Raw genomic sequence first — 13739 nt, forward strand, 5'->3', positions numbered from 1 at the left:
TTTACTCTGGATTCATAATTTTTGTTTAGTTCCTGAAGAATTTATGTATAACCCTTTGACACGATCCTATGGAGAGCCTCATAAACGGCCAGAGGTCCAGAATTCTACAGTGGAGTTCATTGCTTCTTCAGACTACATGGTAAAAATATATATTTTTAAGTATGTGAATTTAATACTAGTGCAAGATGCTAGAGTGACAACCCTATTTACCACTGAAAACTGTGTACATCACTCGCATTTCAAACTTCCCCACGGTGCCCTACCAGTGTGTGTCAGTTTTCACTTGGAGGGACCCCTAGGATTGAAAGACTAATTGTCTCAGTTCCCATTTGAATCTTTCTCTGCCAGAACTGACAGTAAAGGTGTCAATTAATACCAGTTGTGACGTGGGCACTTACACACTAATTTGTCAAAGACCACCAAACGCATTCTGTGACTGGGAATGCTACAGCAGTCTCTGGCTTTCTCCTTTCCTCTGGAAAGGTGGGCAAGACCAATGACTGATCAGACAGAATTTTGGCATCTTCCAAAGAACTCCTCTTCATTCCCCAGATTGATTCCTATCTCTCACAAAATTAACAACTAGAAAGCAACCTGCAGCCACCCTTTGATAGTCATCTTGAATACAGTTCAGTTTGGAAATGGGGCCTGAAAATCTTTCCGATAAGAGAATACCTAGCTTTTATGCATCCTACAATAGCATTTTGGGCACCATCAACCGTGCTGGTCAGCAAAGCAAAGCAAACCTGAGGCAGGTTCTAATAGTGTAACATGTGGAAGCAGCCCACTGAGCCAGCAGCAGTACAGGCAGAATGATAGTGCTTTGTGCAAAGAAGAGTTTAGAAAAAAAACGGGGATATGAAATATTTAGGTGTTGAGGACAGTAATCTATAGGAGTGACTCTATGATTCTAGCTTCACAGGCTACAAAGCGTAAGCATTCATCAGTTAAAAGACACTCCAGAAGATGATCTATTAAATACACACCTCGGTCTGGGATTTAAAAGGGGAGGGAGTTATTCATTTTTGAAATCAGACTCAAAGTCTACACTGCTTTTTGTGGCCTTCCAGAGCTGTCAGTGTTGCTGATTGTCCACTTCCTCTATTTGCAGTGATTCAGAGAAAGAAGGATCTCTTCCTTTATATTGTAACAGGAAGGGATCATTTCAGTCAATAGTTGTCATTTGTGTCCCAGATTGACTTTAAGCTCTTCCCCTCTCCTCAGGATTGCCATTTTCTCCCTCCCCCGCCCCCACCCCCACCCCATCAAGAGGAACCTGACCTATGACAGTGAAACATCTCTTGGATATCAGAGCAATTGTTCAGAGAGCAGCAGCCGATGGGAATTTAATCTAGGTAATTGGTAGTTCCAAAAGGTATAGAGGTGGGGACAAGATCCACTTTGGATCTGAAGTGGGTTAATGCTCAAGACTCAAATTCAGGATCGAGTCTCTCCAGTCTATATTAGCTGTGATCGACAAGGAGATTTAAAAAAATTCTTCAGTAGATTTTTAAAAAGAATGTCTTCATATTCCCATAACATCAAATTTTCACCCTGAACTGGCATTTCTAGTACCACTCCCTGCCCTTTGGGCTGGCTTCAATACTGAGGGTGTTTACAATAGTCATATCTGTGAGTGCAGCTGCCTTCTCATGGAGGGGATTCTGTAAGATTCCAAGTTTGGTCAGCTGACTTATCATTGTGAAGCTGCAGAGCCTTGGGGGAAATGGCTGAAACTTGGAATATGTTCAAGAACATAGACCTCTTAGTTAAGCATGAGAAGAATGCTCTTTGCTTGGTACAGGTTCTGACCTGTCTAGATGCATTGACAGTTATTGAACAAGGCAATGTCTTTCCAGAGGAGGAGAGATTTTAAAAACTGAACTGTCTTTAGACCTGAGCCTGCAATTTCACTGGGCATCTCAGACTGTAGTCTTATCCCTCTGAGGCTTGAGGGTTGTGTGCTGCAATCTGGTTATGAGGGAAATGTGGCACTGTAGAATAGTGGTTCTCAACCAGTGGTCTGGGACTCCCGGGAGGGGCCACGAGCAAGTTTCAGGGAGTCCTCCAAAATAAACCAGAGAGCAGGGCCAGCATTAGACTTTCTGCTTCTCAGGCAGAAAGCCGAAGCCCAAGCTGTGCAGGGCTGAAGTCAAAGCCTGAGCAGCTTAGCTTTGCGGAGTCCCCTGTGGGGCCACAGGCAATTGCTCTGTTTGCCACCTGCTAACGCCAGCCCTGGCTTTTAATCTACTGGATATGCAGACATACAGTTGTTGTGGCACAGGTGGGCTGTGGAGGGTTTTATAAAATCTTGCGGGGGCCTCAGAAAGAAAAAGTTCTGCTCTAGGACACGCTCAGCAACTAGCAATCCCATTAGATCAAGCTCTGAGAGAGAACTTTGGACACCCGATAAGTGAAACACTCTACAGTGGTGGAAGCACCAGTACAGAAAAGACCTGCACAAAAACTGAACAGGCTGCATGTCACAACTGAAACAAACGTAATAGAATGAGGACTCTGCACAGGTTCCATACTAGCTCAGACTTGTCTCTGAGGAAAAAGGCACTTTACATAACTGCACCTAAGAGGAGTGAGACTGGCTTTTTTGGCATTCAGCAAAGAGCAATAGCAAATGTAACCTGATAAACTTCAGACAACACAGCAGTGGCTGTGCACCTAAATCAACAAGGGGGAAGAAACGCTCCCTGTTCATATGGACAGGGAGCTTGCTCTCAGCATGAGCTCTGCGCATCTTGAATGCTTGAACCTACAATCAGACTGGTTTAACAGCTCTGAAGTGCTCCCATACAAATGTTAGCAGCCAGCAGAGTGTGACAACCTTGGCATCTCTTTGTGACATGAAAAAATATTAAATGCAATCAATTCTACAGCAGATCTTAGCTCATGACACATTATCAGTCTTTGGGATTTCTGTGTAGTTTGTGGTCCCTCCATTTCCTCACCTGGAAAGTGCTGGAAATTATTGTGTGATGCAGGGCCCTACTGATTCTCATACCTCAGGAATAGCCTTCAAAGTTGTGGATATTCAGAAGTTAAACCAACAGACATCTGCTCATGTAGTCTTCAGCTGCAGTGTGCTTACAACTGTACTTCCATATATGTTTGACAAAGGAAGAAAAGGGTGTCTCTCCTCCCTGTTTCTCCTACCTGCATCGCAGGGCCTCCTCAGTGACCAGTATTTTATTTTGATTTTAGTCCACATCAAAAGGGTATTTGAGGATGGAATGGACAAGTACTAGTTATGTGAATCAGTGTGTATGGGAATAGGTTGAGGAAGTGATAGTCCCTCCCAATAGTGAGTCATACCTCCTTTTTTTATTATCTTTTGGGTTACTTCAAGAACCCAGGATCTATGCTGTAATAGCCCCAATCATAGACTAAATTGAGTCCCATTTACCTGCAGATTTTTTTTCCGTGAGTGGGTCAAGACAGCACAAACACCCATCCAAGAGGAAATTGGCTTTTGGATGGAAAGGATAAGATTTTTCATCTAGAGTAGAAAGATAAAGTAAATACATTTTATTTTATTTTTGTCAGAAGGAATCAAACCAGAGAGTTAAGAGAAGTCTCTCTGGTGCCAAAATTCTTTATTCTGAGTGGTCATCAGTCCCCTCTGTTTCAGAGCGGGAGGAGAAGAAATGCAGGGTCAGTGCTGCATTAACTCAGTTACAGAAAGCATAGCTGCAAATAAATAGGATTAAAATGGTCTTTTCACAAAAGCTACTGAATTTCTATCAGGTTGGTTAAATTTAAATTCACCACTAGTCTTTGCTGGATTGGATCTTATTTTAGATCTGAAACTCTGTGACTAAGGAGATTAGATAATGGAATATAGAATTTCCTTAAATATACACATAATTATAATTATGGTAGCAATGTAATGCTGATGTTTGTTGTAATTCAGAATAGTAAATTGTGTCATTGTCATCATTCTGAAAGAACAGTGCCATTTTTCAGAATAAATTCTACAGTTGACATCAAAGGCTCTCCTCTGACCCAGCTGACAAAAGGACAGACTAAGATGTTGATTTTGTTTTCTACATTAATGATAAACTTAACACAAGTCAGAATTTCTTTTATTTTAGTTTGTTAAAAACCCAGAATGACGGTGTAAATCTAATTTTTGGTTAATTTAATTATAGGATATATTTGTAAACATTTTGCAAGGCATTCCCTTCCTTCTCTTGCTCCTCTTCCCCCCCCCCCCCCCCCACCTCTTCCCCAAGGGAATGTTATCCATTAACATTTTTTTACCCTTTAAAATAAGAATTTAAAATTCTTATTTTATATATTTTACAGCTTCGTCCTCCTCAGCCTGCAGTGTACTTGTTTGTTTTAGATGTGTCTCATAATGCAGTGGAAGCTGGATACTTGACAATTGTGTGTCAGTCATTGCTGGAAAACCTAGACAAGTAAGTATATACATCATCATCTTTTTAGATTGACTTTATTTTATAATTGTGAGCAGGCTGCAAAGTTAACTTATGGTGTACCTTTTACTGTAACTGTTTCATACAGTATTTACAGGACCTACTGATACAGGGCAAATGTTTTGCTGACTAAATTAGATTTTGAAATGTCTGTAGTAGTGTAGAAAAAGAATATGGCCATGTAACTTAGGACCGTTTGTATAATGGCAAAGAATATCTTTTTATGAATATGATTAGAAGTAATCTGCAAAACATTTTGTTTAGATAACCCAAGAATTATATACTGAATACTCAAAATAGCTATGGCTAAAGATGGATATTCCTTACATCAATTCTAAATTTTCTAATATTTTACCTCAGGATATAAAATAACTAGGGCTGTCAATTAATTGCAGAGAATACGCACAGCAAGTATCCTACCTCTGAAGCATATGGGATATATCATGCGCATCTTACATTTTCATATTAGAGTTTAAATAAACAAATCACCACTGCACCAGTTACTGGCATTTTTCTCTAACAAAGGATGAAAACAAAAGATTGAATTTTCTGTTGGGGGCAGTGAGGAGGGACATTTTCTGGAATATTACATTGCAGATTTTGATTAAACAGATTCAATAAAGCAGGGGTTCTCAAACTGGGGGTTGGAACCCTTCAGGGGTTTGGGAGGGTATTACATGGGGAGTCGTGAGCTGTCAGTCTCCACCCCAAACCCTGCTTTGCCTCCAGCATTTATAATGGTGTTAAATATATTTAAAAGTGTTTTTAATTTATAAGAGGGGTCGCACTCAGAGGCGGTCACCAGTATAAAAGTTTGAGAACTACTGCAGTAAAGCTATAAGGAGGGGAAAGTACAAGAAAAGATAAGATGTAAGAATAAAGGGAGGAGAAAAAAGAAAAGTAAAAATAAATTTAGGTGCATTATAATACAGCTTAGTTCTTGCTATCATAAATAATTTTTTCAAACAAATTTGAATCCTCTGCAGTAAACCCTAAAGTATTGTTGAAGTTTGACCTGTTTAAGAGGGCTGATCTGTAATGACATCTGGAAGCATATTTCTGCTTTTTATCATGATTGTCTAACCTGCTCAGGAAACATTGAGATCACATTTTTTTTTCTTTTCTTTTTTTTTTAAATTGTTGAGTGGGCAGCCAAGAACGCACTTCTCAGTACCCAACTATCCTTGTTACTTTCTATTTAGTAATTTTATACTGCAATGCCAAGTGAATTGCAATATGTAACAATTCACAACCTATTGTCCCATAGCAACATCACATGATAAATGGAGAGAACCTTTTTTTCCTTTTGCAAAAGCATAGCACTGTAACAGAAGTTCTTTTAGTGATGGTCCTTATTGTATTCCACTGAGTATGCGTACCATGCATCCGGAGCCAGAGAATTTGAAAGTAGTAGCGTCTGTTGATCCACACATGTGACCTGGCCTCGCTGTGTGGTTTCGTCCAAGGTGATTAAGGGTGGGGTGGACTGACCTCTTCTCCAGTTCCTTCTCACCACCGCATCGTCCAGGTTAGAATTATTAGGGCATGTCTACACTTGCTGGTAGATCGGCACTGCTGCAGTTGATGCAATGAGTGGTGATTTAGCGGGTCTGCTGAAGACACGCTAAATCAGTGTGATTTATGTACTCCACCTCCCCGAGAAGCATAAAGGAGGTCGACGGGAGATGCTCTCCTGTCAACACAGCGCAGTGTAGCCACTGTGGTAAGTGGATCTAACTACGTCGACTTCAGTTACGTGAATAATGCAACTGAAGTTCCGTAAATTAGATTGATTTACTGTAGTAGTGTAGACCCGCCCTTAGTATCCTCTTGTGTGACGCACCTAAAAAGTGTATAGTTGTATGTAGTTAGGTTTTTTTGGTAGTCTTTTGCTGTTTTACTGTTTTTACATAGTTTTTAATCATTTTAGTAGTTATTTAGAGTGGAATTGGGACTTGGGGGATCTGTTTACATGTAAACACCACCACCACCACCCACACCGTGCACGGATACTGGACCATGCTGGAGACCCCAGGCTTTAACATGTGTGTCTCCTTCCTTCTCGGCCAGTGATGAACATCAGCGCTGCCTCTACTGCTTGGGAGAAGTCCACCTTTTCGTCCAGGTGCAGTATCTGTCAGTCTGTCCCAAGCCGTACCTGCGAAGGCTGGTCTCTCCACCTCAAGAATGAGGTCTCTCCACCATGAGACCTCATTCGGACCCAAGCCAGGGAAACCCCTGTACATCGGCCTGAGATAGCCAGGAGTGCACTCCTGGCTATGGAGACAGGGTCCAGCTCTGGCGGTACCACCACTATGGACCCCATGCCAGGGCCTAGTCAGGAGGTAAGGAAGCATGCACATAAGCGTGGCACTTCCTCCAAAGTGAAGAAAGGGGAGGCTCCTTCCACAGACTCCAGCCAGGGGGAAGCAGTGTGCTCCAAGACTCATAAACATGACAAGAACCCACACTGATACTGGGTACTGAGCTGCGCATGTCAATTTCAGCATGCCTGCTCCAGGAAAGTCTGCCACTCTAGCGTCAGTTCCCACTATGGAAAGAGTACCATTAACACCAGGGTAGTTGGAAAAGGTGCCAGAGCCCCAGGAACTGTTTGCCCTGGGAGAACCTTCTGCTACCATCCACATGAGGGAGGCCAGATCTCCTATCCAGAATGTGCTGCAGTTAAGGCACCCTTCACTATATGCTTCTACGAGATCCAGCAGTACCGCCGATGGAACCAGTGTCTGAGTTCGTGTCCTCTGACGAATCGGATGAAGTGCAGGGATTGCCCATCCCTTACTGACACTGAGTACCCAAAGACGCCGTCTACATCGTTGCAATGTGCTCCACTCCAATTGCCGAGGAGCCACTGGCTCCCTACATCCTGGGGCCCACTGCAGCATCCTCCAGATCCATCATGCTGGCCCTAATGGGGATCCTGGCCCTAATACCCACCCTCGGAACCCACCCATTCTGTAAGGGAGACTTCACCTCTCTCCCGTCTAGAGTGCTCTTGAGTAGACGCTCAGAGCCAATTATGAAGACCCATTGAGTCTCGTTCCAATGGTATCGCTGGAGCCAGGAGCATTTTCCATCATACTCACCAGTTGCTGCAGTGACTTCGGTTTCCCCCTCACCCCCAGATGACTTCCAGTAATTCCAAGGTCTCCTGCGTAGGGTGGTGGATGAACTCCACATTCCCCTGGAGGAGGTACAAGACACACAACATCAACTCCTGGACATCCTTCACTCATTGCTGCTGGGTAGGGCTGCTCTGCCTGTCAGCGATGCCATCCTCCAGAATCTCGAAGAGTATGGCACACTCTGGCCGTATGCACGCCTCTGTACACGATACTATATACCGGCTAAGGGGTCTGAGTTGCTTTTCTCACCACCACCACCCCACCCTTGCATTCCCTTATGGTACAGGCCATGACGGAGCAGTCCAGACAGCAACACCCATGCTTCACTCCAACTGATAAGGAGAGGAAACGGTTGGAACTTCTGGGATGTGAGGTTGTCTTCTCAGCTAGCCTTCAGTTCAGGATTTCAAATTATCAAGCATTGCTTGCCAAATAAGACTTCCTGAACTACAGCAAACGAGGATTTTGCTGAAAAACTGCTGCAACAAGATCGGGGCTAGTTCCAGTCAATCTTGGAGGAAGGCAAACTGGTGGCAAGGACAGCTCTTCAATCAGTTGTAAACACAACAGATACTTCATCATGTTCGATGGCTATGAGCATTGTCATGAGGAGGGAATCGTGGCTTCATTCCTCTTTTCCCCAGGGAGGTACAAAATTACCATTGAGGACCTCCCTTTTGATGAATCCCATCTATTTAATCAGAAAACTGACGATTCCCTCCACACTCAAAGATTCAAGAGCCACACTTAGTTAGCTGAGTATCTACCCACTTGCGCCCAAGTGTAAATACTGCCGCCTGCCACCTGCACAATGGTACCAGACTTCCCAGATTTTCTACCAGAGGCCTTACAAACCACCATGCAAGCACCAGAAGACCCAACAGTCTCATTCTCCTGGTCCACCTTCACAGCCTTTCTCATCACACATGCAACCCTCTCAGAAAAGATATTTCTGAGGAACATCAGAGAGCTGCCAACCACCTCGCCTGCTGCCATACAACCATCCCACCTCTTTCGGGGGTCATCTAGCACTCTTCTCACGAGTTTGGAGTGCAATAAGACAATTGGGCACTAAATGTCATCCATTATGATGGTACAATTGAATTCATCGTGCTACCTCATCCACAGCCCCCTCCCTCCTCAGGGACCATTCTCATGCCAATATATTTGCCCTAGAGGTGGACTCCTTACTACCAAGAGGGGCAATAGAGCGGGTTCCTTTGGACTGTCAAGGAATGGGGTTCTATTCAACTTACTTCCTGATACCCAAACAGAAGGGTGAGTGGAGACCTAACCTGGATCTCGGTTGTTTCAGTTGCTTTATCCACAAACCCACATTTCGTATGGAGAAGGCATGTAGTTTACAGCTCTCGATATGCAGGACATACCCCATAGACATCCATGCGGCCTCCATAGGATGGGGTTAGCATCCATTCCCCAAGAGCCCAAGCTTCAACAATGGCCACCCTCCATGATGTGCCACTTTCAAGACATGTAGTGTAGAGCGGTCACGTGGAGTTCGGTACATGCCTTCTCTATGCATTATGCCTGGGTGTAGGACTCTGGACAGATGTCTCATTCGGCATGGCTGTCCTCTGCTAAACTGTTCCATCCTCATCCTTGCAGCCTCCTACGACTTACATACTGCTTATTAATCACCCTCAGTGGAATACAATAGGACTCATCACTTGAAGAGGAGGTTACTTACCTGTAATTGGAGGTTCTTCGAGATATGTGGTCACTATCTGTATTCCACTTCCCGCCCTCCTTCCCCTCTGCTGTGGATGTGTGCAATTTGCAGTGGAGAAGGAAGTGGATACACGGTCGATATGCCCCACCATTTATCGCCCCAGATGAAACCATGAGGCAAGGGCACATGCGTGGACCAACACACACTATTACTTTCAAATTCTCCATCTCAGGGCATATGGTGCGTATACGTAAACCCTCAGTGGAAAACAGATAAGGACCCCACATCTCGAAGAACCTCCAGTGATAGGTAAGTAGCCGCCTCTTATAACTGCCTAAAATAAGTAAATTCAGTCTGTCTTAAGTTATTCATGCTAAAAGTATTTTGAACTACATTTAGGTGTCTAGCTATACTGGCAAACTCCCCTAATGGAGATGTAGCTTCTGCCAGAAAAGAATTCTGTTGCCAGTATAGCTTAACCCACTTCCCCAAATGGAATAAGCTATACTGGCCATCATAATTGCATCTACACTAGGGCTGTACCTGGCATACCACGTCAGTTAGAGATGTGACCTTCTCATACATGTGACACATCTATGGTAGTAAACTTTCTATTGTAGACCTGGCCTAAGCAATTAGGGCCAGTTTTGACTCAGATACACAAACATGGTGTCCTTTAACATCAGTGGAAGCTGCAGATGTGTATCTGAGATCTGGATTTTTGGCTTTGTATTTAATTTGTTTTTGTTTTTTTATCTTAAGGTTGCCTGGCGATTCAAGAACAAGAATAGGATTCATAACATTTGACAGCACTGTTCAGTTCTACAATTTGCAGGAAGGTTTATCACAGCCTCAAATGCTGATTGTCTCGGATATTGATGGTAAGTAGCAAGAAGAAAAGGAATAAAAAATATTCAAGAGTTTATTTCACATTTTTAAGGACTGATTAAAATCTTCTTAAATATGATGAATATGCATAGCAGCATAATGTGAAGTTATCAGTTAAAATAAGTTGACTTCAAAAATAAATTGCAAAATACTTGGATCTGAAAAATGAAACTCTGATGTTAATTATATTGGCACTGATACAAAGCAGTCTTTGTCAGTATAAAATACATTTTGTATTTACATCCAGAAAAAAAAGCAGGGTTTATTTAATCCTTTTTTTAAAAAAAACACAAAAACAAAAAACAGTGCCATTGTTAATATTTTAATTTATATTTGAATTAATATTTTGTGGTGTTTGGAATGTGCTTTTATTCTTTAATGACATTTGTATTTTTCCCTCCATAGATGTTTTCTTACCTACACCTGATAGCTTACTTGTAAATCTGCATGAAAGCAAAGAGGTATGGTTGATCAAAAAAGTAGCATTACATTTCATAGATAAAAATATTTTTAAAATGTTTATTTTATGCAGCCTGCAGTTAAATTCCATTGATTTCAAGTCTATATCCTCTACATAATGCTTAAATCCAACATTTTAATTTTGCTGGAATTCATGATAGTATTGTAGTGTACAACTGAAATCCTGTTTTGCCATTTTATTATTAATATTAATATTTCCATACAGTATGTGTTTAAGATAAGCTGAAATATTCAGCACCAGGTGCTCATGCCATGCCAGTATAGCTTCTGAGAAATTACATCCCTATTTTGGCAGTAATACCTTTCAATCTGTTTTGCAGCTGATAAAAGATTTATTGAATGCACTACCAAATATGTTCACCAATACAAGAGAAACACACAGCGCACTGGGTCCTGCGCTTCAGGCTGCCTTTAAATTGATGTCTCCAACAGGTGGCCGCATATCTGTGTTTCAGTCACAGTTACCATCCTTGGGTGCAGGGCTCTTGCATTCCAGAGAAGATCCCAATCAAAGATCAAGCACAAAGGTACTATTAACTTTTTTTGATGAATCATTCATTATTATTGAAACTAAAAACTTGCAGTGTTTTTCTAATCTAGTTTGTACAAGCTACCTTTTGTATTTGTTTACTGTGTTGCAACTTGCTAGCTTTTAAATATCTCTTCAGCACATCTATATTAGTCTAATAAGAATTTAATTATAAACATTTTATGCGCTATTCCTCTGTCTTCAAGACAAGTGAGCAGATTGCTCCATCTTCCTTAATCCATCACCAAACTGGTAGTCAGACAGTGCTGGAAGAATAATACCACTAGTGCTTTTTATTTTAAGTGTCTCCATCAGACAGGGGCTTAGAACCAGAATGAACATCTGTGCCAAACCAACAAGGATTCTGAAACATCAGTTCTTATCTTTAATATTTTGTCACTTTTGTTATTTTAGAAATCCCATGAGTGTGTTGTAGTTTAAACAGCACATTGTTAGAATGTTTATTTGTATTTGAACATATGTTTTCCTGAAAGGAAGATTACGTATGTAAACTAACAGGAGGTGCAGAATAGAAAAAAATACTTTTCTGCAAAAGTTAGTAAGCAACTACAAATGATTATTGTAAGATAATACTAAATATTGTACTTTTATCTTTTATAATGTGTTTTTATTTAATAACACGTTTATTGTGCTCATGGTAGTATGCTCCCAACTTGTACTCTTTGCTGTATAATTTCCTTTACTAAAGGTTGTACAGCATCTTGGCCCCGCGACAGATTTTTACAAAAAGTTGGCACTGGACTGCTCAGGACAGCAAACAGCTGTGGATTTGTTTCTCTTAAGTTCTCAGTATTCTGACCTGGCTTCTCTAGGTAAGAGATTCTATTTTGTCTTTTTACCTGCTTCCACAATTTGTGTTTTAAATTCACATTAAAATCAAAACTCCTTCAGGAGCCCTTAAATTGTGTACATAGGTATTTTAACACTTCCGTAAATATGACTCTTCTGCTGTGGAGGAGCTGGCATGGAAACCAACAGGAAAGCACAGGGAGGGCAGGCTAATAGTGTGAGAGTCATCTTATATTCTGGTGCTCTGCCATTGCAGGAGATAAGATGGCCTTATTATGTTTAGGAAAGGAAACAACTAGAGGAATGAGAGAGAGTGAGTGAGTGAAGACAAGTTTATTAATGGTCAGTGTTGAATGTGTAAGAAAAGTATTCTCATCTAGTTTTCTAAAGGTTAAATCAAAACATGTTTCTGCACCAGAAATTAGTTATGTCTACATGAATACTGTACAGTTCTCAATGTGGCATGCCACATTAAAATGCTTATTTACTAGTGTGTATATAGGTAATAAAGAGTGGCTAGGATGACTCACTGTCCCCTTCCTGGTTCTTGGCCTGAGTAAGAAGTTGGGAACTGGCCGGAACAGAGATGGATCACATCAGGAAAATAGAATAGGGATTCCAGCAAGTTGGAACAGGCCTTACTCTATTCAGGTGTCCTGACTTAACCAGGTGGCTAGTGGTTGTACGCCCCTTCTCCATTATTATTTACTTGCTCTTCAAAAACCCTGTGGATTAGCTATTTAAGGCTTAAATTCCAGTTTAATTTTTTTCCTTCATTCTAATGTGCTAATCTGTGTTAAAATGGCAAAGGATTATATTTCTTTTTAAAAAACAACTTGATTTATGCATAAATTGTATTACACATCTTCATATATAAATATTAACCATTTCTCTTTCTCCTCAAAAGCTTGTATGTCCAAATATTCTGCTGGATGCATCTATTATTATCCATCTTTCCATCATAGCCACAATCCTGCTCAAGCAGAAAAATTGCAAAAAGACCTTAAAAGATACCTTACAAGGAAGATTGGATTTGAGGCAGTCATGAGAATAAGATGTACAAAAGGTATGGCTTACATCTTGGAATTGTTTTTACAAGAAGTTTCAGATCGTGTATTAAGCTAGGGATTGCCTGCAGTAGATAATTGAGGTAAAGTGAGGCAAAATGTGTTTCACTTTTAAAAAGGCTCATTTGAGAACACCTGTATGTGAGCTGTCAGCTTTTCACTATTTTTAATTACAATACCTACATCATTAAGCATTTGGACTTTGGCTCTCTTTAAAAACCTTAGGATAAAATACGGAGTATATTTTTCACCTATGCATTTTCTCGTTCTATATCTGCTAGAATAGTAGCTCATATTTAAAACCTTTTTCATACCCTAGGAAAAAAAAATATCAGAAGAAAAATCCTGTTTGCATGAAGTGCCTCAGACATGATCCCCTGTGTCTACATTGCAATTTGCTAGGAAGAAATTTACAGTAGCTACTATAACTTTCTGCACAGCATACTCAAATGATAACTTTAATGCATATTAGGTAATTCTACTGGAAGAACCAAAATCTTAGGCCTCAGGTTTCCCAGGCAAGATAAGTTGTATCTGAGAAAGTACAGCTTTCTTTCGGTCAATGTTTATATTATCACTAAAAAGTTCTTAAAGGTTTTGCTGTCCACCATCAATACTATGGAAGACGTTTCCTTAAGATAACATGATGAATTATAGATCTGATGGTTTCTCCTGTCC

At 41.0% G+C, this 13739-nt stretch overlaps 1 protein-coding gene across 14 annotated transcripts in view; it reads left to right on the top strand.

The window, feature by feature from the left end:
- The window catches only part of SEC24B (SEC24 homolog B, COPII coat complex component), a 90712-nt gene that overhangs the window by 40322 nt on the left and 36651 nt on the right, over window positions 1-13739 (top strand). For all 14 annotated transcript variants that reach the window (XR_006290364.1, XR_006290363.1, XR_006290360.1 and 11 more), the window contains 7 exons: window positions 30-139; window positions 4321-4433; window positions 10050-10168; window positions 10581-10636; window positions 10976-11182; window positions 11894-12017; window positions 12902-13060. Coding sequence is in view for 8 of the 14 variants with exons in the window: in XM_037897035.2 (XP_037752963.1) it covers window positions 30-139; window positions 4321-4433; window positions 10050-10168; window positions 10581-10636; window positions 10976-11182; window positions 11894-12017; window positions 12902-13060 (888 nt within the window). In the remaining 6 variants the exon portion in view is untranslated. The remainder of the gene's footprint in view (window positions 1-29; window positions 140-4320; window positions 4434-10049; window positions 10169-10580; window positions 10637-10975; window positions 11183-11893; window positions 12018-12901; window positions 13061-13739) is intronic.

The sequence above is a fragment of the Chelonia mydas genome, chromosome 4 (assembly GCF_015237465.2).
Source record: "Chelonia mydas isolate rCheMyd1 chromosome 4, rCheMyd1.pri.v2, whole genome shotgun sequence".
NCBI classification, from domain to species: Eukaryota; Metazoa; Chordata; order Testudines; family Cheloniidae; genus Chelonia; species Chelonia mydas.